Below are 27,637 nucleotides of genomic sequence, written 5' to 3'. Positions count from 1 at the left end.
GTAGCTTCATTTCTAAATTCATCATCATGTCCAGTGGACTGAAACAGAGCTACATGGGAGCAGGAACAGGGCAGAGGGAGAAGACAGATGAACACCCACTGCTACCCTCCACCCCTACTCCCTCACACACACACACACACACACACGTTTTGGCAGAAGCGAAACTGAGTTTCTATACTTCTTTTACGTGCTATTTTAGGCATGTATTTCCTTTTACTTTTAGCAGGAAATACATGCCCCCAAATGACTGAACATAGAATGAAGCAGCCAGCCATAGTTTCAAATGTGATACAATTTTGAGGAAATCACAGATTTTGATTTTGTACTTCAACAATCTCCCAAAAGTGAAGCCGAGTCATAGAACAGACCATAATATGACAAAACAAAGTGAAGTACCTGAGATTTTGCTGCAAGAATTTTAAACCCAGGATTGTTTTCCTTGGAGTAGAATGCACTCATGTTGATCTAATCCTTTCAACGTTCTGTTCACCATCTGCGGGGGCATACCTGCCAAGTCACTTGATGTGTTGAGTGGCCAAATAGTATCGTTTTCTTGTTTCTGCTATAGGTGGGCGTTTTTATCACAGCTGATTTAAGCTGCCGACATTTCAGTTATTCAAGAAATCTTAGCCAAGGTAAAGTTTTACATAAAATGTCAAGGGATGTTTGCAATTTAGTTCTTCCTTGTCTGCAAAATTTTAAGTATTTATTGTCATCCAAAATAACCACATTTTAGTGACAGAAGGGAAGCATAATGGAACTTGACAAAAGAGTTCAGACAAATTTACAAGCTCCTGAACAGCATTTCTTAGGTTAATATCTCAGTAGTCTATTTGTATCATAGAGGTATGATTTTACAAAATAACTCATAAAGTCGTTTCAAATCATTTAAAATCCTGATCTGCTACCCCAAATCTGTTGAAAATCCCGTATCTGAAAATAATCCGTGTTTGTCACTTCCACCATGTCAGCTTATCTTAGCAGACGTCTAACATTTTCCCACAATGTACTGAAGCATGAAGATAACTACAAAACACTTGAACTCTAACAGTGTCCCTGTTTCTTGCTTTGGCAGTGTTTCTCTCTAACGGGATGTGGGGTTATCAGAATAATCGCGCATTTATATAGAGGAAAATAAAATGGACATGAATGTTTACAATGAATACCTACGTCACTTAATTTTTTAAAATCCTACTACAAAATGAAAAAGAGTTTTAGTCTGGAGACTGAGTAAGTGGCTCCTGATGAAACAAGAACCGTTTCTATAGGAAGAGCCTACCGACATAATGTGGTCTTAGCCAAATGCCCATGACTGACTGACCTTTTAAAGATCCGCTTTGGGGGATGCCTGGTTGGCTCAGTCAGTTAAGCGTCTGCCTTTGGCTCAGGTCATGATCCCAGGGTCCGGGGATGGAGTCCCGCATCGGGCTTCTTGGTCACCCCGCTTCTCCCTCTCCCTCTGCCTGCTGCTCCCCTTGCGTATGCTCTTTCTCTCTGACAAATAAATAAAATTTTAAAAAATCCATTTTGGGGTTCTGATAGATAACATGTTTAGAAGTTACATTCATGAAAACGTTTACAAGTTACATTCAGTAAAATTTCCTCAGAGAGAAATAGGCATAATCCATGTGACACCTCGACATATCCATGCGTCGTAAGCACACTGCTCAGTTCAGGGGGTGTCCCTGGGGCTCACCATCTATTCTAGTCTTCAATTATTTAAAAATACATACCTTTACTAACTAATATCACATTATTCTTGGCTTTTTGTTGCACAAATAACAAAAGAAACAAACAAAAAATTAAAAGAAGAAAGAAAGGAAGGAAGGAAGGAAGGAAGAAAGAGAAGGAAGGAGAGGCAAATGGGGAGAAAACAAAGGGACAAACATGGCACACCTCATTCTGATTTGGGGTTTTGGGGGATGCTGGTGAGAACCAACAAAGCGTTACAACTGTGCTTCAGGTAACTGTACCCGGCAGAGCTTTACGTTGCTGCACGTTTCTTGTTTCACACTCATTTACACTTGTTTTGCACATTCCAAGTTACTACATAAGATTCCAGTAGCCAGAAAACGACAGACCACTAACAGCAATCACGTACATTTTTTCGGGAAGGTTGACATCCATTACTTCAGTAACACGGCCACAGCTTTCGAAAGCACAGCAGCATTTAACAGTTCAAACTGTTTTCATTTGTTCACCTTAAAAACAGGACGAAGCAGAGAAATGCTCCAGCAACATAAGGCACTTAAGACAGAAACTCCTTCTCCAGCTGCCGCAGGGATGGTCGGCCGGCTCTGCTCGTCATCCTGCCCAAAGGCACCGGGCTGTCCCTGCTCTGGCCTTGTGTGTCGGCGTCCAGGAGGGAAGGCACGTGGGGCGTAGTCCTGTCCTCGGCCCCCCCAGGGGGACAAGCGGTGGGGGGAGTTGGACCCGGCCTGACAGAGAGCACCTGTGCCTGCCTGGAGGGCTGTGACTCCGAGCGGCTCCTGAAGGTTGGCAGGCGAGGTGGGGGCACCGGGGCGCCCGCTCTTTGTTTTTCCGGCGGGGCCTCCCTGGGTGGGGAGCACCGGGGCGTTCCCAGACTCCACTCCGGGGGCAGGTCCGAGGTTCCGGGGTCTGGGCTGAGAGTTGCACCCGCAGCAGCTGCTCAAGAAAACAAAGACGGTGCGCGGTTAGATCACGACTTCCAAGCCAGCCAACGTGCAGACACGTAACTGGGAGGACCGGTCAATTAGGGGGTCACCTTCAAGGGCGCTTCGACAAACACCCTCAGCACACACCTTTCCAAATGATTGGGTTACTGTGTGTGTTTGTGTGTGAAGAAGTAACTGCAATGTTGGAAGGGGCGTTTCTGCCCGGGGAAAATTAGAACCATGAACACAGCTCATCGCCTCCACAGCACTTTGGGCCAACAATCACTAGGACGGTCTTAGAAACAGGGGAAGTTTCAAGATGGGTCAGACTAAAGGTTTTAAAGGTTTTGTTTTTTTTTTTTTAAATGATGGGCAACATGATGAAACTTCAGTTTCAAATCATGATCTGAAAAAAATCGATGGCAGCAAAAAAGCAGTTAGATTTTAGATTTTCTATGTCGCCCCTTCTCTTTCTTATCCCAAAGTCCGGACTCCTCACCACTCTAGCACATAATCGCTGGCTTTTAAGTAAGAGCAAAAAAAAAGGTCTCTCATGGGATTACTGTCCTAGGATTTCTCCTTGTGCAGTCCTCAATTACTAATAGCTACTGCCTTACAAAAGAGGAATACATTTATTTAAAGATGATGGACAATAACCTGAAAAAAAAAATCACTTCTGGGCAGGATGCTGGAAGAGCAGAGGAAAAGCAATAGAATGGAAACAGTTGCAGTTTCAATTACACTGCACAACTAGCCATACTGCACAACTCTGTACAGTCTAAAAGGCATTTTCGTACACATGACCTCGCTTAATACTCATGACATATATTTGTAATTAATATACAAAAGAAATAACAGTCAGGCTCCGCACAGCGTGTTTGGCTCTTCCCCCTGCTAAAATTCAGCCTGATGGTCAGCTGAGCAGTGACTCCGGGGGTAGCAGAGGACAGCTTATCACAGGGGAGGCTGGGCGGCCAGTTTGAGCTCCAGCTCTCCCACCAATCGGTGGTTCAGATGTGGGCAAATGACCTGTCCTCTCTCCTGTGAGGGGCTTGGGGCAGTTATTCCCCACCTGCCCATTCTGTTTTAGTTTGCTAACACATACTGACGCTGATGAGATCAATTATGCCTTTCTCAGAATTCAAATAATAAAGTCAAATAAGAGTAGGGTAAAATTCAAGGAGCCGTATTAACTGTGCAAACAAGCTTGTTCAACGTGACCACTTGGAAAAGATACAAGCAGGTATCCACACAACTTTATGTTCTAATCTCTGTGGTGGGGATTTGTACTTTGACCCAACTAATGCAACCTACTTGGGGTCTGACAAGCATTTCCCTCAGACAAGGTTCGTCTGTGATGTGATGCTCGTTCTTTCGAAGAAGCAGAATAAGGCACATTCCCGCACGTCCGCTCTAGGAAAGGAGGAGATGGGTTTTTCCGTTGACTATGATCAATCTCAAGTCTTGGCGTGGAGGTCGGCTCGTGACTATGTCCTCCGATGACCGCACAAAAGCCTGGAGCGGGCATCTCGGGGTCCAAAGCGACCTGTGGGCTGCCCTCGGACGGCAGCAGGGAAGGCACGTCGGGTATAGTCCTGTCCTCGCTGTCCATCTGCAGCAAGCACTTGGTGGAAAGAGAGGGCCCGGACAGAAGGCTCATGGCGCCTGGCAGAGGGAGTAAGGGTGGGCTGCTGGCCCTCTCGCCCGTAGACGGTGGCCTCGTGGAAGGACTGGCCCCGCCTCGGGACTTGGGAGCCCACTGGAAGATCCCCTCACGTTTCTTCTTTTCTTCTTTGGGCAACAGTCCTCCGGCAGCCTGTGCTTGATGAAGCTCTCTGATATCCAGCCCCAGAGCGACCGACGCCAGCAGCACGGTGCAGCCGTACAGGGCAGAATCGGTCTTCTTCCTCTGGGGGGATCTGCTCCGACTACTCGTAGGGGTCACCTGAGGAGGGCTTGTAGCAGGGCTCGAAGAGGGGCCCTCCTCCCAGCTTCCAGGCTCTACTGGATCCTCTCTCTGGCCATCTTTCCAAAGAGGTAGATCAACGTAGGCTTGACTTAGAGACTTTATTTGCTTTGGTTTTCTGTGTTCTGACCCATCAGGGAAAAGTTTTGGCTCTTCGGAAGCACCTAAACAAAGATATAAATACATCCGTTAAGTACAATTTTTAGGAAAAATGATTCAAACTATACTATAAAATAAATAAAATAAGACTAAAATCTAATAAACATTCTAAGTCAAAGCGCAAGGAGTCCTTTTCAGTTCAGCAAACTGCTCATCCAGGAGGACCTGAAGGAAGGGAGCCTGGGGCACAGAACTCACGGCCCCCGCAGAGGAAGCAGCGAGCACATCATCTGCTATTCCCTGTCCTTCCGGAAATGGCTCTTCGCCCGCACGGGCAACACAGTGATTATCGGGAAAAGTCAGCAAGCTATAGAAACGCACACACCCACATGCAGGCCCTCTAACGTGTCAGACAACACGTGCCCTTTGCCTCCTCTCAGCGTGTCGGGCCCGGTTATCTGTAGCTCACCCGCGTGTACAAGAACCAACAGGCCCCAGATCAGTGGTTCTCAGAGTGTGCTTCCTGGCCCAGAGCTCCGGCATCCCCTGGAAACTTGCAGAAATGTGAATTCCTGGCCCACTCCAGACTAGGGAGTCAGAAATTCTACCGCTGAAGCCCAGGGGTCTGTTTTAATAAGCCTTTACTCAAGTTTGGGAGCCACTGTACTAGAGGATGATTCTCCAAAGAGGCCCCAAAGGGTAACAAATTAGATCAGCTAAAGAACAAGCAGTCATTGTTATCACAGACGTGCTCAGCAGTGAGTGAACAAAAACAACAAGTGCCTTAATCCATGTTCCAAGCAATCCACAACAGAGCCTCCCATGAGGTATTACGTCTTGTAATACCTGAGTGTGATCTAGAATCTGATAAGCCAAGACACCAGCTTTGCCCCCAACGAGCTGATGGTGCTCTTCCCAGCATTCCCGTCCTTCAGGGTGCCCTCTCCTTCCTCTGCCTGGCCTCCTTCCACCCTCCCACACTGACCCCAAGCTCCCTTTTCCCCCAGAAAGCCCTCTGTCAAAGTAGCCCCTGATGCCAACAGAGCCAAATGCGGCCCAGCCCCCCACATGCGATCTCAGCTTCCTCCGAAGCTCCCTCACCCGTGCATCTTCCGGTTTTTGTACTTTGAGATCACGGTCCAGATGTACACGCCGGCAGATGGTGGGCTTCTGGCCACCTGTTTGTGTATTTAAATTTGGAAGGATCTCCCCTGAATAGTAATCTCATCACTTAGGCACGAAATGTACTTGGGTGAAATGACTATGCGTCCCACACGTGCCCAGCACATGTAATGGGTAACAATTATCAACCCATCGTTTAAAAAACAAGAGTGGGGGAATGCTATGGACAAGTGAAATTCATTGACTTAAAAGTACATTGAGCATTTCCTAACGTGCGTTCACGGGTACCTTTACTGGTCAGTAAAGCAGACTCTTCCCCCTGAAGTGGGCATGAACTTACGGTGGTCCATTGCAACCTTCCCTTTTGATTACTGATGACCAGCATCTGTAGCCTCAAACCAAGGTAAGTATCTACATAACATCAAATGTGTCCTTTGAGGATTCATGTAGGCATCTGACAGGTGGTGAGTGCCCGCTGTGTTCCAGGCACTGCGAATGGTAAACTAAACTGATAAAACCCTTGACATTCCAGTTTGGGAGTGAAACAGAACACACACATTAAGGGTGTCAATGTAGGCAAGTAAGAATTTCCGGTAAGAGCTATGAGTAAATAAGACGGGGTCATGAGACACAGGGTTGGGGTGTGATGCCGCTTCAGTGAATGGTCAGGAAAAGCTCTCAGGAGACCCGGGGCTTAGACACAACTACTTAGGAGGACAGGACCACACCGACGGGCGGTGGAAGGGGTCACGCAGGAGGGACACACGAGTGTGTCATTCTCATTAACTCATCAAGTGAACTTCCGGAGTTCACTTAATGGAGCTTGAGCAGAGCCAAATATATCATTGTATTTCCTCCAACTGTCCTCTGGAGGACTTACTAATGGGTCAGAACATTCTAAAACAAATAAATAAAAGAACTGAGGGGGGGGCGCCTGGGTGGCTCAGTGGGTTAAGCCGCTGCCTTCAGCTCAGGTCATGATCTCGGGGTCCTGGGATCGAGTCCCACATCGGGCTCTCTGCTCAGCGGAGAGCCTGCTTCCCTTCCTCTCTCTCTGCCTGCCTCTCTTGTGATTTCTCTCCGTCAAATAAATAAATCTTTAAAAAAAAAATTTAAAAAAAAAAAAAAAAAAAAAAAAAGAACTGAGGGGGAAAAAAGGGAAGACTTCTCCGATTAATCTCCCTGTTTAGTTACAAATAATGAAAAATATACTCTAGGTTGAACAGTTTTATTACAATTAGCTGTTCTTCCTCAGTCTTCAAACCATATTTGACAATAAACTGCAACATGTAGTAAGAGGGCAATTTCTCACTTTCCGACGCAAGAGTCAGAATGTCATCGTGAGCGTGACAACACGAAGCACTGAGTACCCGTCCTGAGTGTGCCCACATGTCCTCGTGACAATGCAAAAGAGAAGTGAACAGGGTAGTGAGTGACGGGATGCTTGTTGAATTAAGCACGGCCATGATGACGAATTCAAGAAGTGGACACCATGCTCTGCGAAAACATCTTTAATCTGGCCACCGTGTCCAAGGGTGGCTTTAAATTGTCAAGTTTAAAGACCGATTTTCTTTTCTCTGGTGATGACAATCCTTGAGGTTTTTCAACACCATCTCTCTTTAGCCTTTTAATATCTGAATACTGAATAGGATACTAAGTATTGAAAATAATTATGATTCCTCTAAATTAAAGAGTTTCCAAGGTAATCCTCTCTAAGTGGTGGTTCTGCACAGAGAACCTGCTTGAGAAGATTCTGTCCTGTTAAGCAGTGGAAATGCAGCTGAAGCCCACCCCTAAAATCTCAGGAGACTCTCAGGATGTCTGTATTTTCATAGCTGCTATCTCCTATACTACATTAATCCTACAGAAGTAATTATGAGACTAATTTCTCTGGCAGAGAATAGGAGTTACAAATTCCCAAGGAGTAACGTGGAGCCCAATTACTTTCCGTCCTAGAGACTTACAGGACAGCAAGTAAGTTTTGAGCCTAAGCAAAGGTACACGCAGGAGAACTTCTTGCTAACCTTCCCTATGCTCCTTGAAGGACCACATGAAACTTTCAAAGCGAAGCGTCTAGAACACTCAGATGCTACGTCTAACTCGAACAGATTCTATTTGCTGAAGCAGATTTACCTGGCTGGTCCACAAATAATGAAGCCAACGGCGTGGTTTTCGGATTCTTTATTAAGAGAGCTGACCAAGGGCTGTTTCCATCTGAGAGAGGTCTTATTCTAAAAGAGAAAGACGTTTATTTCGATAGAACCATATGACACACAAATTAGGTTTTGACAGATACATGCTGATGACACTTTTGAGTAGGAGAGGGACCACAGTTGCACTGTTCTGAAGGGCTGACAAAGTACAAACAGAACATGGAAATGATACAGGAAATAGATCAAAGTTTTTTAACGGCCTCACTATGTAATAACATAATTTAGTAGGACAAACTCGTCCTAGAAATGAAATTAACATTCGGGTATCTCTGCACTATCCCAGTCGTGGTCTAGAAGGGAAGTCTGGCCAATGTGGATTTCTAGAAGGCACCGCTACCTGTCACAGTCTACGTTGACGGGCCGTTGGGTGTCACACGCTTACCTTTCTCTGCTGTCACTTCTTTCTTTCATTTGAATTGAGTTGGGTCCCCAGGTACAACCTTTTTTCCTGAAGTTCTTTTTCACATCCTCAAATTCTTCTTGTCGGCTGGCCGTGGTCCTTCCCCAGGTTTTATTGCTTTCGTCTGAAGTCACTAGGCGGAGAGCATCACGCGTTAACCCATTACCAAACAACCTGAAGTCAGATCCAGTCGCACAGCTCCCTCACTCAAGGAACACCGACAGCGAAGAAACGGGAAGGTGCGGGAGGGACTTCTACTGCCCTACCGATGGCGAGCGTCTTCCTCTCACCATTAAAGTAGCCAAAAAGTGGAATGAGTTAAAAGAAAAGACAAACTGAATCTAAGGAACAAAAGCCGATTTCTAGGTTGTGGTTTTCTTTTTTTGTTTTGTTTTTAATATTTTTATTTATTTATTTGATAGAGAGATCACAAGCAGGCAGAGAGGCAAGCAGAGAGAGAAGGGGGAAGCAGGCTCCCTGCTGAGCAGAGAGCCCGGTGCGGGGCTCGATCCCAGGACACTGGGATCATGACCAGAGCCGAAGGCAGAGGCTTAACCCACTGAGCCACCCAGGTGCCCCCAGGTTGCGGTTTAATCCAAGTTTTTGTTAGTCATCACGAGTTCCTGGCAGCCATCGCCATAGGCTGGCTACAGTCGCTTTTTCAAACCTCCAGCTGTTGAACGGTTGCCCTGCACCCACCTTGCTTTTTCTCCCGGCCTTACAGGGAGGTCCGCACCCACATTTAGTGCCTGTGTTTTGCTGACACCCTGCCATGCTATCCTTCTAGCCTTGAAGTGTGCTTGCCCTTGGCGCCTGCAAGGGATTCAGGCATCCCTGGGGACAGTGGCTCCTGTTCCTATAACTTTGACAACCAGTCCCAGGAGCAGACGGCCCAAAGCCCAGTGCAAAACATCATGACACACCCACAGAGGGGAGCACTCCATGGCCACAGGGAATGAGGCTCAGATATGAGAATGTCAAGTGTCTATATTACAGATTGCACAGATCCCATTTTATGAAATGTATGTGTTTATGCACGTGTGTGTACAAACACAGACATCAAACTCTTATTCAACTGTTGACCTTTGAGGGAGACATCTGCTTACGGAAAGATGGAAATTTCACTTCTTTGTAATCATTTTATTTAGGATTGCCTGCATTATGGGTGATGCTTGATTTGTGTGTTTCAGTATTTCCTCGTTTTAAAATAGACGTATCCCTGTGTACGGAGGTATCTGTGTGTCTGTGTGTGTGTGTGCGACAATCCTAAGTCGTTTGTGCTTATTAAGGGTGTCAGCGCGGAGTCAGAGAGGACTGGCGGGCGGTCTGCAGGTGTGTGGGGGCCCCGGGCTGGAGCGGATGGTGGGCTGTGGCACCGCCAAACCGGACCCGCTCACACCGGCACAATCCGCCTGCCTGCGGCCCCTGGGACAGCGACGATCCTAGAGCTTTCTGTTTGGCCCTTTACTAAACATTTACTGTCCTAGGAGGCTGGGAAGGGTGTGGAGAAGAGTCCACGCTCTTGGAGACTCTTTGACTGCAGCATCGCGGCTGCAGAGCTGCTGAGCTGGGTCAAACTGCATGACCTCTCCTGTGCCTTGCTGCGGGATCACGGAAGTAGCTACTTCATGGGGTCGTTTTGAGAATTACATGGATGAACAGAGGGAAACAGCTCAGAATGGAGCAGGGCAGGGCACGCACTCTGGGTGGCGAGGTCTCTGGCCACACGGAGCTTCTGGGTTGTTCCTTCTGCCTTCAACAAAGCATCACAGACCAGTCATCCCAACGCTGGCTAGCAAAACTTTCTTGGTTTTTGTCTGTTACGTGAATTGATAAGTAGGACCGGTTCCAAGGAGGGAGGGTTGCTGACATCTTCAGGTTGTATCAATCCTCTCCTTGGAGAAATACGAGCTCTACCTCTACTCTAGATTATGACCCTCGGTTACTGAGAAGCATGCCACGGCCGTACACAGCGGCAGGCTCCTGGAAGGGCACGATGCTACCTGGTGGGCTCCTCCGCCCTTGGATTCTGTCTGACAACGCGGGAAAGGTGTGTTTTACCCTTGCTCTAAGACTCACCCTGAAACCGGGATTCTCAGGAGTAAAATTTGTTTCTTATTCCCAAAGAGAAGGACGTGTATGGTGTCATGTAGTCTTACCAACCGTTAGAGAGAGCCGGAGGACATTAGAGTAAGAAAAAAAACTAAGAAAATATTTTGTGCCAATATCAGACGTTTTTGGCAGACCGTGCTTCTTTCCATGAGGGTGACATACTCATATTTGTACCTACAGTCAAGCTTATATTGTATTTTTATTTTGGTATTTACTCTGGGAGTCTTTGAACAATTTGGGGGTAATCACTCTTGTTCAATCTCACTGAAACGATTCTCACGTCTCTCAGTACATATAATTATTGCCTCCTTCAGTTTCAGAGGTTTGGGAGGAGTTTTTCTTTTCCTTTCTTCTTACAATGCTTTCATAATAAATTTTTCTAAGTTTACGCACACTGCCCCGTCTTCGATCTAGAGGAAATGTGCAGACCCAACTACCGCCTGCAGCGGCAGGAAGCCGGCTTCTCCGAATCAGACGCGTCCACTGGTCCACCCAAGAGGCAGAACCCTCAGGCCGAACGCACGCTCATGCGACAAAGGCAGGCCGCAGTGAGAGAGCTGCAGGCCGTACCAAGTTCACCCGAAGAGCGATGGTAAAAACGATGATCAAAACAACTGCTGGTGCACACGGGGCTCTTACATTTTTACGCCTGATGCTTGTCAACTTCTGTGTCCCTGGTTCACAGAAATAGAATCTGAAGCAGGACGAGGTTAAGAAAGTTGTCTGAAATCATAGTGTAGTAGGGCCAGAGCTGGGATTTGTCCCATGCAGCGCGGCTCCAGTCTACGCCCTCAACGGTCATGCTCTCCTAAAACCTAGAAGCAGGATATCTATACCAGCTAGGGACCAGAGGGGACAGACACGAAGACAAGAGGGGCTGCTCGGAACACCTGGGGTCAGAAACAAGAGGATGATGGTTTGGGACAAAGAGCGGAAACAAACAGTTCTGTGCACAGAGCGGGTCCTGTTTGGCAGATCTGCCTCCAGACATTTTCATCTGTCACTTTCGAGAACCAATGCTGAGTGCCCTGTTGTTTGGGGAAAGTGGGGATGTTCCCCGCGCTGGCTTCACGGCACCCCACCAGGTGAGAACCCATGTGCCATCCCTGAAGTATTCAGTTTAACTAGTACAAGCCTTGGGCCTCGCCGGGCTTACCCAGGTATGACTTCCCCACTTCCGTGAGGCTATAGCCACGACGCAGCGGCGTGAAGATGGGGACTCTCTGTGTGGTGGGACGGGGCAACGGCACAGCCACTCTGGAAGGCAGTTTGGTGTGTCTTCTAGAACCAAACACGCTCACCGAACGAACCAGCGATCACACTCCTTGGTATTCATCCACAGGAGTTGAACAACTACATCCACACAAAACCTGTGCATGACTTTCCAGCACCTTTATTCGTAACTTTCAGAGTTAAAAGCTGGAAACGACAAAGATGGCTTTCTGCAGGTGAGTGGGTGACAATGAGCTGAGCTCCGCCCAGACAGTGGCACGCCACTCCCTGAACATCACCAGGACAGGAAAGAGCTACCGGCTGCGAAAAGGCGAAAAGGCGTGGAAGACACGTCCTTGCGCGCTGCTGAGAGAGAGAAACCAGTCTGGAAAGACTTCCTGCTGAAGGACTCTGACAGTGTGGCGTTCTGAAAAAGGCAAAACTGCCGCGAGGGAAAGGCTGTGGGGCCCTGAGGGCGAGGTGAATGGGCGGAGAACAGAGGATTTTTAGGGCCATGAAAACACTCCCTGTGATACCAGAGTGGTGCGTTTGTCCAAGCCCAGGATGCGCAGCACCGGGGGGAACTCCAGTGCACATGATGGATTTTGGGTGACAAGGACATTCCCTGATTATGACAAAGCATTGCAGTCATAGAGGGGGTCTGGGGGTGGGAGGGGGCACCGGGGAAATCGCTGCACCTTCCTCTCAGTTTTGCTGTGAACCTAAAATTGCTATGAAAAAGTCAAGTTTGAAGAAAAAAAAAAAAAGGAATATGAGAACATGGGAGAGAAGAGAGAAACCGCGGCGTAAAAACAGAGGGATCGTGACTTCCCATTCCCTTGTCCGTTCTACAGGCTACGAGGCAAGACCTGCCATCCTCTTTGTTCGTTCATTAAGCTCCTACTCTGTCTAAGGGAAGGCCGAGTACGGCTTTGTTAGAAACACTTCCTCAGAAAGACATGTTACTTATGATAAAATGACTGTCCCTTAAGCGGATTCAGGTTATTAAACATTTCTTTAGATCACATCTCTTTAACTATGAGGAGACTAGTATACTGGGATCCTGGGAACTTTAAAAAAATCTCTCTGCCGGTGCCAATGTTTTCATTACAAAACAAACAAACAAACAAAGCAAAAACCAACCAACCAACCAACAAAAAAAGAAATTGATTGTAGGCCTGATCAGGGAAAACACTGTTTTGGATTTTTTTTTTTCCTCCAAATAAGTATAGTGAGTAGCAAAGCATTAAGTTTGGTGAAGAAAGGAGAAGAAGCAAGTCAATTATTTAATATGGTAACATGGGCTGATCACCGTATTACTTACATATACGTATAAAACACTCTTCTTTTGCTTTGCCTGCTTTTTGGACTCACTTTTGGTAAAAGTCAATAGTTTTATTTAATTCCACTAAATTTTGATCTAAGGTCTAACTGAAAACTCTCACAATGCAAAGGTGCCAGGCAAATTAACTACATGTCTTTTTTCCCCCCACCAGTCTGAACACTCTCTCTAAAATCAAAATACTACATAGCATTTTAAAGTATTATGTTGCCCAGCAAAGACCAAATGAAACATAAATCTCAAAAAGCAATTTTTTTTCAAACAAGGAAAGAAATGGAAGTAATCTTGAATTCCTGATTTCATTTTTCAAAATATCCATAAATATGCTACTGATATAATTAGGTTATGCTAATTTTGCATACAAGTGTTTATGAAAGTGTCTTACGATATGGTACTCCCTGTTCTACTCTGTGGCCTGGGCAGATCACCAATTGCATAGAATCTAAAAACCAGTATTGTGAAAATAAGTCTGCACAGCAAAGGAATCTCAATAAAATGAAAAGGCAGTCTATGGAATGGAAGAAAATATTTGCAAATCGCATATCTGATAAGGGGTTAATATCCAAAATGTATAAAGAACTCATACACCTCACTGACAAAAAGCAAATAACCCAACTAAAAATGGGCAGAAGAGCTGAATTTTTCCAAAGAAGACATCCAGATGGTCAATAGACACAGGAAAAAATGCTCAACATCACTCATCATCAGGAAAATGCAAGTCAAAACCACAGTGAGGTATCACCTCACACCTATTAGACTGGCTAGTATCAAGAAGACAAGGAATAATAAGTGTTAGTGCGGGTGTGGAGAAAAGGGACCCTTGTGCCCTGCTGGTGGGAATGTCAACTCGTGCAGCCACTGTGGAAAATGATATGGGGTGTCTCAAAAAATTAAAAAAGAACTATCAAATTGTGATCAAGGTGGTAATTAGGGTATACTTTGTTCCTCTTCGCAAGAACATCAAACAACTATTTGAGAATAAGATGCCACTGAGAGGATCCTAGAACACAGGGGTGAGGCTACAGCACTCCCCTCACACCCCGGAGACCAGGACAGACCGCATCATAAGGCCAAGGGAAGCAGCTACACATGGAGTGCACTGCCCGCCTCCCCGGCCCAGTGCGGCACCACAAAGACAGGTCTCTCCCGATCTTCCAGTTCTTCCAGTGCACAAAGAGAAACCGGGGGGAGAGTACACTCCCATCATTGTGGGTCACAGGAGCCGTACTCCGATCCTGCACCAGGGTGAATATAGGGGATCACTCCCAAACTCATTCTATAAAGCAATCATTACCCTGTTACCCAAACCAGAAAAGGACATTACTAGAAAAGAAAACGTTGGGCCAATATCCCTAATGAGCACAGATGTAAAAATTCTGAATGAAATACCAGCAACCCAAATCAGCAGCACATTAAAAGGATGATTCACTATGATCAAGTGGGCTTTCTCCCTGGGATGCCAGGATGGTTCGACATAGGCAAATCAATCAATGGGATACATCACATTAATAGAATGAAAGAAAAGAATCATATGGTCATCTCAATAGACACACACACACACACACACACACACACACACTTGACAGAATTCAATATCCATTCATGTTAAAAACCCTGACAAACTAGGCATAGAAGGAATATCAACAAAATAAAGACCATGTAGGATGAGCCCACAGCTACCATCATCTATATGGTGAAAAGTTGAAACTTCTCCTCTAAGATCAGGAACAAGAGTGCCCACCACTCCTATTCAACTTCTGAAAACTGTAAAATAGTGATGAAAGAAATCAGAGAAGACACAAATAAATGGAAATGTATCCTGTGTTCATGGACTGGAAGAGGTGATATTGCTAAAGTGTTACTTTAAAGTAAATTTAAAGTAAATGCTACCCAAAGCCGCCTATAGATTCAATGCAATCCTATCAAGATTCCAATGGCCCTTTTTACAGGAGTAGGAAATCCCTTCCTAAAATGTATATGGAATCACAAAAGACCACAAATAGCCAAAGAAATCTTGAGAAAGAACAAAGCAAGAGATATCATACTCCCTGATTTTAAGCAGTGCTGTAAGTCATCAAACATGGTACTGGCATAAAAACAGACAAAAGACCAACAGAACAGAACAGAGAGCCCGGAAGTAACTCCACCATCTATGCTCAACTAATATTTGACAAGGGTGCCAAGAATACTCAATGGAGAAAAGACTCCTTAATATTCACCTGTAAAAGAATGAAATTGAGCCCATATATTATAACCACTCGTAAAAATTAATTCAAAATAGATTAAAGACTTAAATGTAAGACCCGAAACCATGAAACTCCTAGAATATAAGAATAAATATTTTTGACATGGGTCTTGGCCAGTGATTTTTTGGGTTATCACACCAAAAGCATAAGCAATAAAATAAAAAATAAGTGTACTACATCAAACTAAAAAGTGTCTATACAGCAAAAGAAACCATCAGCAAAGTGGAAAGACCTATGGAATGGGAAAAAATATTTGCGAACTATATACCTGGTAAGGAGCTAATAACCAATATATAAAACAACACAGAACTCAACAGCCAAAAAAATCAAGTAACCCGATAAAAAAATAGGTAAAGTTCTTGAACAGACATTTCTCCAAAGAAGACATAGGAATGGCCAACAGGCACATGAGAGATGCTCAACATCACTAGTAATCAGGAAAATGCAAATCAAAACCACAATGAGAGATCACCTTGCACCTTTTAGAATAGCCACCCTTAAGAAGACATGACATAACAAATGCTGGCAGGGATGTGGAGAAAAGGGAACCTTGTGGACTGCTGGTGTGACAGCAAGTTGGTGCAGCCGCTATGGAAAACAGTATGGAGGAGCCTCAAAAATGGAAAACAGAACTACCATATGATCTAGCAATTCCACTTCCAGGGATATACCCAAAGGAAATGGAAATACTAACTTGAAAAGATATCTGTACCCCCCATGTTCATAGCAGCATTATGAACAATAGCGTAAACATGGAAACAGCCCAAGTGTCCATCAATGGATGAATGTATGTGAACACAATGGAATGCTGCTCAACCATTAGAAAGAATGAGAGCTTGCCATTTCCAACAACATGGATGGACCCAGAGGACATTAATCTAAGTGAAATAAATCAGACAGAGAAAGACAAATACTATATGATCTCACTTATACATGGAATCTAAAAAAAAAAAAGAAAAGAAAACTGACAGAAAAAGAGATTAGACTTAAAACCAGAGGTTTTGGGGCACCTGGGTGGCTCAGTGGGTTAAAGCCTCTACCTTTCGCTCAGGTCATGATCCCAGGGTCCTGGGGTTGAGCCCTGTATCGGGCTCTCTGCTTGGCAGGGAGCCTGCTTCCTCCTCTCTCTCTCTCTGCCTGCCTCTCTGCCTACTTGTGATCTCTATCTGTCAAATAAATAAATAAAATCTTAAAAACAAACAAACCAGAGGTTTTAAGGTAGAGGGTAGAGGAAGGAGGAATCAGAGGAAGGTGGTCAAAAGGTATAAACTTTGAGTTGTAAGATAAATAAGTACTGGAGATATAATGAGTGTGATGACTATGGCCAAGACTGTTGTATGATATAAAGAAAAGTTAAGAGAGTAAATCCAAATAGTTCTCATCACAAAGAGAAAAAACATTTTACCTTTTTCTTTTTATCATATCTATATGAGATGATGGACGTTAGCTGAACCTATCGAGGTAATCAATTCACAATATACGTAAACCAAATGATCATGCTTAAACGTATACAGTGACGTATGTTAATTATTCCTCAATAAAATTGGAAAAAATATAACTACCATATGATCCAGTAATTCCACTTCTGGGTACTTAAAAAGAAAAATACTAAGTCGAAAATATATATACACCCTCAAACTCAGGGCAGCATTATTTAGACTAGCCAAGACATGAAAACAACCTTAGGGTCCATCAACAGATGAATGGATAAAGAAAATGTAGTATATCTACACAATAGACTATTATTCAGCCAGAAAAAAACACAATGAAATCTTGCCATTTGCAACAACATGGATGGACCTCATGCGAGGGGAAGCAAGTCAGACAGACAAATATTATATAATCTTGTTTATATGTGGAATCAAATTGTTTAAAAAAGAGCTCATACATACAAAGAATAAATTAGTGGCTGCCAGAGGCAGGGGGTAGATGAAATGGTTGAAGGTGGTCAAAAGGATCAAACTTCTGGGTATAAAATAAATAAGTCACGGGGACAGAATGTGGAGTGTGGTGACTATAGTTAGGAACACTGTATTGCATATTTGAAAGTTGCCAAGAGAGTCAATCTTTAAAGTTCTCATGATAAGAAAAATAGATTTCGTAACTATGCATGGTGACAGATGTTAACTAGAGTTACTGTGGTGCTCATTTTGTAATACATTTGACCCTCGAACAACATGGGTTTGAACTGCGTGGGTCCAGTTTTATGTGGACTTTTTTAATAAGTACAATATAGTCTAGAGAATGTATTTTCTCTTCCTTAAGATTTTCTTAATATTTTCTTTTCTCTGGCTTACTTTATTACGAGAATACGGTATATAATACGTGTAACATGCAAAATCTGTGCTCATTGACTGTTTCTGTGAATCAGTATGACTTCTAGTCAACACCAGGCTATTAGCACTTACATTTCTGGGGAGTCAAAAGTTGTATGTGGATTTTCAGCTGCACAGCACGGTGGTGGGCGCAGTGGTGGTGAGCGGCCCTAACCCCCCGTGTTGTTTCTGGGTCAACTGTATATACGAGTATCAGAGAATCATGTTGTATGCCTGGAATTAGTATAATGTTATATGTCAATCATATCTCAATTAAAAAAAGAAGAAGAAAATTAGACTAAAAGATGTAAGACCATATTTTGTTTTCTGAATAGTTGGGACACCAATTAAAGTCACGTGTTAGTGACAGTGAGCAATGGTACACGTCTGATTAGATGGAATCCAAGTCAGTGAAGGACAGAAAGCCCCAGAGGAGCCCCCGTGTCCCGGGGGAAGGCTTACGCTGTATCGCTCGGAGCCGAGGGATCACTGTGGGGCTGCTGGGTGGGCTGGAGCCGTTGCTGTTCACACTCTTCCGTTTGTCCAAGTTGGGAGAGGCCTGGACGGTGATTTTATGCTGGAAGTCTGTTGGATGGCAAAGAAGTGAGAATTGAGAGTTCATGGTTTTAGGCTCTATTCAGAGGAAAATCTGCCAGAGGGTAAGAAGGAGGTATTCTGGGTCTGTTTCTTGGTTTCCTTCTTATCTTCTATTCAGGGCTCGAGAGTCAATAATAATCAGAGTTTACAAGGGCGCCTGAGTGGCTCAGTCAGTTGAGTGTCTGCCTTCAGCTTGGGTCATGATCCTGGGGTCCTGAGATGGAGTCCCATATCAGGCTCCCTGCTCAGAGGGGAGCCTGCTCCTCCCTCTGCCTCTCTCTGTCTCTCATGAATGAATAAAATCTTTCAAAAAAATAATCGGAGTCTAGGATATGTTAGGTATAGTCAGACACACACGCACAGACCAATGGGACATTATTGAGTACTTGTAGAACCTAACCATCCTCTAGGAGGGAACGTGACCTTGGTGTGGTCTAACACAGTGGAAAACGAATTTGAAAGAGGAGACACTGTGGATTTCAGTGAGTCCTGGTTCTGCTACAGACCATCTAGGGACCTCAAACCGGTAAGGAACCCTCTGAGCTTGTCTCTGCTACTGTTGGACAGAAACAACCAATACTGCACATCGCTGCCGTGGTGATTAAAACAGAAAATGCTAGTTCTAGGGGGTCTGGAACATCCTACCCCCCAAAACCTTCCCTTAACCTATTACATTTCTCCACGACTGTCTACTCTTCATCAAACCCAGTAGAAGAACACTCCGGTCTGTTTCTGTAGGTCTTCATTTCCTTATGAAGTCTCCCCTGTCACATCAAACTTATGTGAAATAATTTTTTATGCTTGGCTCCCCATTAATCCATCTCTGACAGTTTGACTTTCAGACCCAAACGGGGACCCTAAGAGGGTCAAGGAAATCTCCCCCAACCTTGCCCCGGTTAAAAGCATCCCACAGTCCTAGGACCTACTGGTCACATGGACAACTGTCATGAAACTGCAGCCAACAGCTAGGAATTAGGGGTACTGTCACCAGAGTGGAAGAGGAGAGTGTCTGGGAAAACTCTGTCAGCTGCTGGAAAGTCATCAAAACCTCAGGCACAGTAAAAGAAATTATTCCAGTGCACTGCGGGGCTGAACCTTTGGATTTCCTAGTGGCTGTTTTTACAACTCGGTAGGGGCAGAGGTTAACTTGTAGGTTCTGCCTGGTGATGATGCAAACAATTTCCGTCTGGTGTGAAAGACAATCCCAAAGGTTGCGGCTTGTGGCCACACTGGGCATTAACCCTGTTTATATTTAACCTAGAAATCTAACCCTAACGTTTCCTTATTCAACTGCCCATAGATATGGAGCTCCTTAAATTCCCACTGAAACCAATTTTAACTGGTTGTCCTAGTTATTGGCGAGTTGGATAAAAATCTTTGACACGCGTTCATTTCATATTTGCAAGAAGAGCTATGATTTTCCTTTTTGAAGACTATACACTTTAGAGATCTTGAAAGAACCACCCAGTATTTGAAATGAGGAAGAGCTGGAACCCGGCAGGCAGACATGTCTCCAGTCATCCCTGCTGCACATCTGGAAATGTGTAACACTGTTTTCTCCCTGACCCTCCGCATCCGAGCGCACACAACGGATCGTGTCAGTTCCGTGCTACAGATGCACTGGAGAGCTCTAGTTGAGAAGCTTGTACTCCAGCTTCTGGAAGCAGCAGACTCCGCATGTCAATCCCAGCCTCACACTTGGCAGCCACATGAATTTTCAGGTGGCGTCTCAGTTGTCTCCACGTACAAAAATGGAAAGTAAATCACAATTTCTACTCTGCAGGACAGCGCTGAACAATGAACTAGAAAGTATAGAGAACACTCGGCTCAGGAGCTCGGCGCGGAAGCTGCACTGACGCATGTCGGTGACTCTGTTCTCCGCGTGCCACTGCCATCCCACGCCGGCCGAGCTGCTGCAGCGCCCTTCCCAGCCTCCTGCGTCTGCCTTGGGTCCCTGCCCTGGGTCCCTCGGGTCTAGCTCACGGCAGCCAGATGCATTTTAAAAATGTATGCCAGCCCACGACATCCCCCTGCTGACAAGTCTTCAAAGGTTCTGCATTACTTAAGTGACAGAGATCAAAGCTGGCACATCTGTGGAAGCCCCTCAAGGCTGAGTCTGGGTTCTTCATGCCTCCCGCCTCCTGCTGCCCTGTTCTCCCATCACTTGCTGTGGTCTGAACCGGGGGGTCAGCAAACTTTTACCGTAAAGTGCCACAGAGGAAATGTTTTACACACCGATGGCCTCTGTTACAGGTACTCAAATCTGCCGATCTCGTGAGCGATCGGTCGTACACGATATATACATGCGTTCCAATACAAGTTTATTTATGGAGACGGCAATTTAAATTTCATATAATGTTCATGTGCCGTGACATATTGGTCTTTTCGAGTGTTTAAAAGTGCATAAACCATTGAACCATTTTGTGGGCTGCACAGAATGCATGGGGGGCTGGTCTGGCTGACCCCCGGACAAACCACAGCAGTCCTTTTCAGTTCCTGGGAGAAACCAAGCCTTCTCCGCATGTGTTCGCTGCCTGTTCTCTTCCTCCCCCTCTGTATTCAGTCAGTTCCTAACTTCAAGTCTCATTTTATTTTTAGATTTTATTTATTTATTTGACAGAGAGAGAGAGAGATCACAAGTAGGCAGAGAGGCAGGCAGAGAGAGAGGGGGAAGCAGGCTCCCCGCTGAGCAGAGAGCCCGATGTGGGGCTCCATCCCAGGACCCTGAGATCATGACCTGAGCCGAAGGCAGAGGCTTAACCCACTGAGCCACCCAGGTCTCAAGTCTTCAAAGGTTCTGCATTACTTAAGTGACAGAGATCAAAGTTGTCACATGCTGTGGAAGCCCCTCAAGGCTGAGTCTGGGTTCTTCACGCCTCCCGCCTCCTGCTGCCCTGTTCTCCTGTCACTTGCTGGGGTCTGAACTGGGGGGTCGGCAAACTTTACTGTAAAGTGCCACAGAAAAAATGTCTCATTTTAAATGTTACCTCGTTAGGATGACTTCTATGCTCTCCTTAGAGCAGGTGACACCTCTCAGCTAATCACTGTCATATGACCCTTCTCTCATAGTAGTTAATAATCTTAGCAAGTAAATGAGTTTTTAATTATTAGCTTAGGTCTCACTCCCCTGCCCCCAGGACAATGTCAGCTCTTGGGGCAGGGGCCAGAAATCTCCATCACGGCAGCACACCACCACAGGGTGGCACACTGCCTCGCCCAAGCTACTTGCGAAATCTTCGCTGAGTCAATATTTTCTCTGCTTAAGATTGTAAGTAACATAAGGGCAGAGATCCTGTTTATTTTCTCGTAATCCCTGCTACTTGATCATAGTAAATCCTCAAGTGTTTGTTGAATGAGAAAGTGGTGTAAGGTTTTGCAATAGAATCAAACTGGAGCTTGCGGTTGACGGCTGGAATGTAGCTAGCAGGGTGCGCGGTGGTTTGGAAGACAAAGCGAGGGGAAATGAAGGAGCGGGTAGGTGGCTCCTCCCGTCTACCAAGTAAGAAAAATGAAAGATCTGACCTAAGTGGAGAATGGGTGCAAGAGAGCAGTTTAGCAGGACATGGTGATGGACTGGACTTGGCGGGGGAGGGGAGGAAGAGTAAAAGAAAGAATTACCGTTACCCACAGACACAAAAGAGTTTATTTTAGATTGAAGTGCTTTGTGAAGGTTCAGCTAGCCCCGTGACATGTCAGAACATCCTAGAAGCAAATTCTCTAGGAGACGCCAGCCCTCAGAACAGGAGGGCCGAAGGCGGGTGTGTTCTTGCCATCCTCAGAACTAGAGAACCAAGTCACAGCATGTGAACCAGAGACCAAGGGGAACAGGTGACGGCAAGGTAACCAGCACAGAACGTCGGTAAGAACAAGAAGGAGTAGCAAAGACACAAAACTGGATTTAACAATACCTAAGCTTCAGAGAGCTTCTGATTTTCTAAAAAAAAAAAAACAAAACCAAAAAACTAATTTCTCTCTCTTAAAAAAAGGGCACTCTTGATCTTTTTAAACATAAAATGCTTTTTATTATAAATATCCTTGTCCCTATACAGTGGGGAAAGGTTGACTCTGTCCCCGTTATGCATTTAGGAAACAGGCTGGTGTTACTTTTCTTTGAACTTGAGAGAACAGTTTTCTCATGGCAGGTTATCATGAGGTCCACAGGCTTTGGGGTAAAACCTATCCTAGTATTTTTACTGGCAATGTGTCGGATAGTCTCAGTGGGAATGATCATTTTGACCCTGAAAATAGTCGCATTTGCATGTACGTACACTGAATCTCACATTTGCACACGAGGCAAATGACTGGGCGGGCTTTCGGCATTGCTGAGCAGTTGAAAGTGGAACGCCATTGTTTTAGAAACCTATCAACTTCTGAAGGCTTCAAAGCCTTTTGGCCTTGTTTTATATGTTCTAAAAACATAGCTTTGGTTTAAGATAAGCATAATGCAGAGTGAATGATAGAAAGTGGTCACAATAGGAAAAATATCCACACGATCATGTTTTCTTCCTACAGATTCCAAGAATTCATAAAATATAACTTAAAAACTCTTGTCTTAGATTATGTTTCCTCCTTTTATAAGAGTCTATCCTTATTTGGTCAGGGCTCCACGGATTGCCGGTGGGAGGAACTACAGTTGAGTTTTCTAGCAGTACGTCATCATAGCTATAAGCAGCAATAAAACAAAAGTTATCCTCAGTGATTCTGAAGGACAAAATTACGCTGTGATAACTATTCACACTTAATAACAAGGTTATGAAAGAGGCACAGGCACAGATACCAAAAGCCAGTCTGTAGGAGTCTCAAATATGTTTCTGAGAAAATTTTTAAGCTAGGTGAACATGGAGAAAATTCCTGCAAAAGGGGTTGGAGGGATTTGGTACACTGAAAGTGTCACTGCCATTCAACCTACTGCCAGTGTTCCTTCCTTAGTACTGTACCATTCAATAGTACTAACATTTGGTAACTCAAGGGAATTCCAAGCAGACAGTAACTTTCTTGAACTTAAGGCATGAATAACCGCTTTTACTTCTATACTAAGCCAAACTCCCAAAGGAGAAAAAGAAGCATTGTTATGGTTATCATTCTCCTTGGATCTTTGGATATGTATCCTGCTTTGGGACATTGTGCAAGTAAACTGTGAGTGTGTGAGAAGGGGGGATTCTAAACAAAAAGTTTCCGAGGTGGTAACAATGTGACAACAATGTAGCACCACCTTGTGGCCAGAAGAGGTAAATACCATACTAAATTACAGCAACTGAATTTCAATCCATCAGGTGGATTCCGATTATAGCAGGTTTGGGGGGATATGGTTTTAAATTGAATCATTTATTAAGTGCCACAAGGTAAATAAATGTGTAAGTAAAATTCTTAGAGAGAGAAAAGCCAAATAGTGCAATTCAGGAATAATTGAAATCTAAATGTATATAATATACAATATAATATATAAAATATTTAAAAATATGTATTTATATATACTGTATAAAATATAAAATAATATAAATCTAAAAATAGTCAAATGCACTCAATCTCCTTGGAATGAATATGAATATTGGCCAAACACGATTTGAGAAGAAAAGCAGGAGCGAAAGTGAACTCAGGAATCCTGAGATATGTACTTTAATCATCTGGCCGCTGAAGATGAAAGGATCTGTGGAATGATTTAATTTTTTTCTCCCAGATTTATTCTCCATCAACTTCTCATCGGCCCTCTCCCGAAGCAGTGAACAGTAATCAGGATAACACAGTCACCACACGGATAGAAGGCTGCTATAGCTAAGAACTCGACAAAATGCACATGGAGTGCTTCTCTGGATTTTTCTATCATCTACACTTGAAAGCAGAAGCCTCATCATAAATAAAACAGTCTATTTTAAATTATGTCTGACATACAAGATAGCAAAGTCCATGGTCCCCCAAGCTACCCTTTGGCTAAGAAGCAAACATCAGAAGAGAACCTGAAAAAGTATATTTTTTTCTCCCCCAGAGAGCTCAGATATAAAATGAGTAAGGAGCCACAGCCTATCCTCACTTCAGCAAACCGAATAATCAATAATGTATACTGTATACTGACTGCCACGTATCAGCGATTTTCTGATCAACTGAGGGTTTCTGCAATAACCTGGAAGGTCACATTGTTTTGCAAGCCTTCCAGTACTTTGTAATAGGTAATTTTACAAGACAATTTACACATACTTTACATATAAAACCAAACTATTGGTACAGCTATTTAAAATCAGTTTCCATACCATTGACAAACAGCTTAGGACAATACAAGCATCCTTAAAGGGACTCTGTAATATACAGGGAGAGGTGGAGAGATAAGGAGAACAGATAAATAGATATTTAGTGCACATTCCATGAACACGCAGCCAGCTCTCCTTCTGTCACCATTCTTCCCCAGTATTAGGAGAATCACAAAGTATGGTGGTAGGGGGAGGGGTATTTGGTTTTTCCTTAAATCAAGTATACCATGTATATTAAAGAATATAATTTTACAAGCTGATCTATGTTTGCTATTTTCTATTCTGTTTAGTTTCTTCTAACGTATTACAACGTTTAAAAGTGTCACAATGTTTTAAAATCCAGGAGGTATAAAAATGAACCAGTAAATGTAGAGATGACAGGCAAACAATTAAAGTACTCAGTGTATTTTGTTGAAGCTGCGAACAGCGTCTTCAATGCCCCAAGTGAATTCAGTTACCAGATGACATTGTAGATCTTTGTGGAAGCAACTGAATGACAAACCGGCAGTAATTCTGTTGTTCAGGATTTTTTCACCATGCCAGGCAATGCTGGTTCAGTGCCATGAACTAAAAAGGAATTCTCCTTTAATTTCAAAAGGAGTAAATCTATGAGTCCATTTACAGCCAAGCATGCCCAGAGCTAACTTCTCAGGACACAACATGCCATAAGGCACGACTGATGCTTTTCGCACGTGAACGTGACCATGAGTTGGGTCATTATGTTATGACCAGGAACTGAAGCAAGCAAGTGAAGATACTTGTTCAAGTAATGTTTTATTTTTTTTTTCAATTTATGTTCTTGAGATTTTATTTCTTTACTTGTGAGAGAGAGAGAGAAAGAGAGATCATAAGCAGGGGAGAGGGGCACAGGGAGAAGCAGACTCCCCACTGAGCAGGGAGCCCGAGGTGGGACTGGATCCCAGGATCCTGGGATCACGACCTGAGCCAAACTGACAGAGCCCCCCAGGTGCCCTTCACGTAATGTTTTGCAATCTCATTCTCCCATCTCCTCCCAGTGTTAGAGAAGCAAAGCCAATTTCAGGGCTGACATTCAAAACTCTTATCAAATAGCAGGATGAAAATCATACCTGAAGGTAAACTGATTCGATGGCCGTCTTTGAGCTTCAGCCGACTTCTCCTGAACTTTCCCTTCCTCTTCTTGACATTGGGCTTCTCCTGGTTTAACTGGAATATCAAAATGTTGAGCTCCCGCTCCAGCACGTCGATCTCCCGCTCCGCGAGCTGCTGCTCCCGTCGCCTGAGCAGCGCCTCCTGGGACTTCTGCTGGAGCGCGGCTCGGGTCAGCTCCTCCTCTCGGGACCGCAGCTCCTGGGCAGAGAGCACACCTGCTGTGAGCGAGAAGAAGGGGCTCCTGCCCTTCAGCTCACCCCCTGGCCCCAGTCCTCCTGGGACAGATCCCCTGGCAGTCAGGATGGTCGGAGCAGAGATCTTTCTAGCACAGAACTTAGAGGAGAGCTAAAGCCTTGCATGGGTTCCATCAAGTGCTCTCAGCCTTTCGGTCTTCAAAAGGCATCACAGATTTTTACAGCTGATTTTAACATTTCTCTCTCATCTCTGGCCTTTATAAATCACCTGACATATAAAATGTACATTAATGTGGAGCAACAAAATACAGGTAGGAACAACCCTTTTCCAAATAAAGCCCAAGTCAAAGCTTAGCTTGTTAAAGGGCAATTTTTCTCCCCACAAAAGAAGGCATTTTGGATTCCTTTACTTTGGAAGAACTTCTTGAGGTTCTTTAAGAATTTGCGCAGAGATTGAAACATCATGGAGGCGAGGTTAAGGGAAAAACAAAGCTGATGTGTTCAAAGTCAGCTGGAAGCCCATCAGAACTGAAAATGAGCATCTCTAAAATAAGTCAATGGAAAATGAACTTTTTAGGACCCCGTGGTGGATGCAAACTATCACGTTACAGGCAGATCTCATGTATGAGCTCATAAAATCTTGCTGCCCAGTGCTTCCTGACTAAAGTCTAACTTCCTCTTGGTTGGGGTTTCAGAATTATTTAACATTATAGAAAAATCTATGAATTGAAGAATATAGTTAATCCTTGAACAACATGGTTTTAGGAGCACTGACCCTCCCCACACCGTGCCATCTAAAATCTATAAATAACTTTTGACTCCCCAAAAATTTAACCACTAATCACAGCCTACTGTTGCCAGGAAGCCTTAGTGAGGACATAGTCTATTAACACATATTCTGTATGTTGTATGCGTCCAACAGTGTATTCTTACAACAAACTAAATGAGAGAAAAGAAAATGTTATTAACAAAATGAAGAGAAAATACATTCACAGCACTGTATTTATTGGAAAAAGCCATGTATAAGTGGACCCACATAGTTCAAACCCATGTTGTTCAAGGCTCAACTGTACTTTTGTTCCTATTAGGAAAGAAGTATTCAAGACTAAAACCAAGAGCTCTACAAAGTTTTTAAATCACACTTCCCTTCTTTTTTCATTTCTGTAACATGATCTGTCCTTCACCAGAGACATAAATGGTCTTTTCAGGGCTGAGCTACTTTCTCTCCTTGATTACCTGCTACTAAATCAAGCACTCACACAGAAACCAAGGCATTTGCAAACTTTCATTTGCACTGCTCCAGAGAATTTAATTGTAGAACATCCTAATACCAAGATCTTTGTTAAAACCGTAGACACCTTCTCAGGTGGAGCTTCAGGCCAGGAGCTCTGAGCATGGGGCAGACATGGCGCACGTTTATAAGCAGGCCACTTTGCACAGCCCACCTCGAGAACACTGATGCATGAAAGGACGCTACAAAACAAAGCATCTGGGAGAAACCAGAGCTGAACCATGGGACTAAAAGGTCCACTGAAGTCCACTAGTCCTTGGGACTTTTTACAGATGGGCTCAAAGAATATTTGGAGGTCATTCACCTCCAAATTCATTGGTACCATTATCATAGAGGAAAACGCAGAAGATCCTCCTTCCACAAATAAACATAATATCAAGAAGAGACTAGGGAGCTCTAAAAAACAAAACAAAAAGTTAATCAGATCAAACTAATCCTGAATTTATTGTAAATTGACCAAAGTGGGCTGAAATTCACCTTTGAAACATTCTTTATTTTTTTCTAAATAAACTCTGTAAA

At 44.2% G+C, this 27,637-nt stretch overlaps 1 protein-coding gene across 1 annotated transcript in view; it reads right to left on the bottom strand.

Moving 5' to 3' along the window:
* Positions 1-139: 139 nt before the first annotated feature.
* The window catches only part of MAP3K21 (mitogen-activated protein kinase kinase kinase 21), a 55,886-nt gene continuing 28,388 nt past the window's right edge, over positions 140-27,637 (bottom strand). Inside the window, exons 5-10 of the mRNA XM_046026945.1 lie at positions 25,591-25,831; positions 18,126-18,248; positions 8,419-8,569; positions 7,957-8,054; positions 3,951-4,766; positions 140-2,646 (exon numbers count right to left, since the gene is read on the bottom strand). Of these exons, the coding sequence (XP_045882901.1) occupies positions 2,249-2,646; positions 3,951-4,766; positions 7,957-8,054; positions 8,419-8,569; positions 18,126-18,248; positions 25,591-25,831 (1,827 nt within the window). The 3' untranslated portion in view covers positions 140-2,248. The remainder of the gene's footprint in view (positions 2,647-3,950; positions 4,767-7,956; positions 8,055-8,418; positions 8,570-18,125; positions 18,249-25,590; positions 25,832-27,637) is intronic.

This window comes from Meles meles, chromosome 13 (genome assembly GCF_922984935.1).
Source record: "Meles meles chromosome 13, mMelMel3.1 paternal haplotype, whole genome shotgun sequence".
Taxonomy (NCBI): domain Eukaryota; kingdom Metazoa; phylum Chordata; class Mammalia; order Carnivora; family Mustelidae; genus Meles; species Meles meles.
The sequence above is the reverse complement of the archived record's forward strand: the minus strand, read 5'-3'. Positions and strand labels throughout refer to the sequence as shown.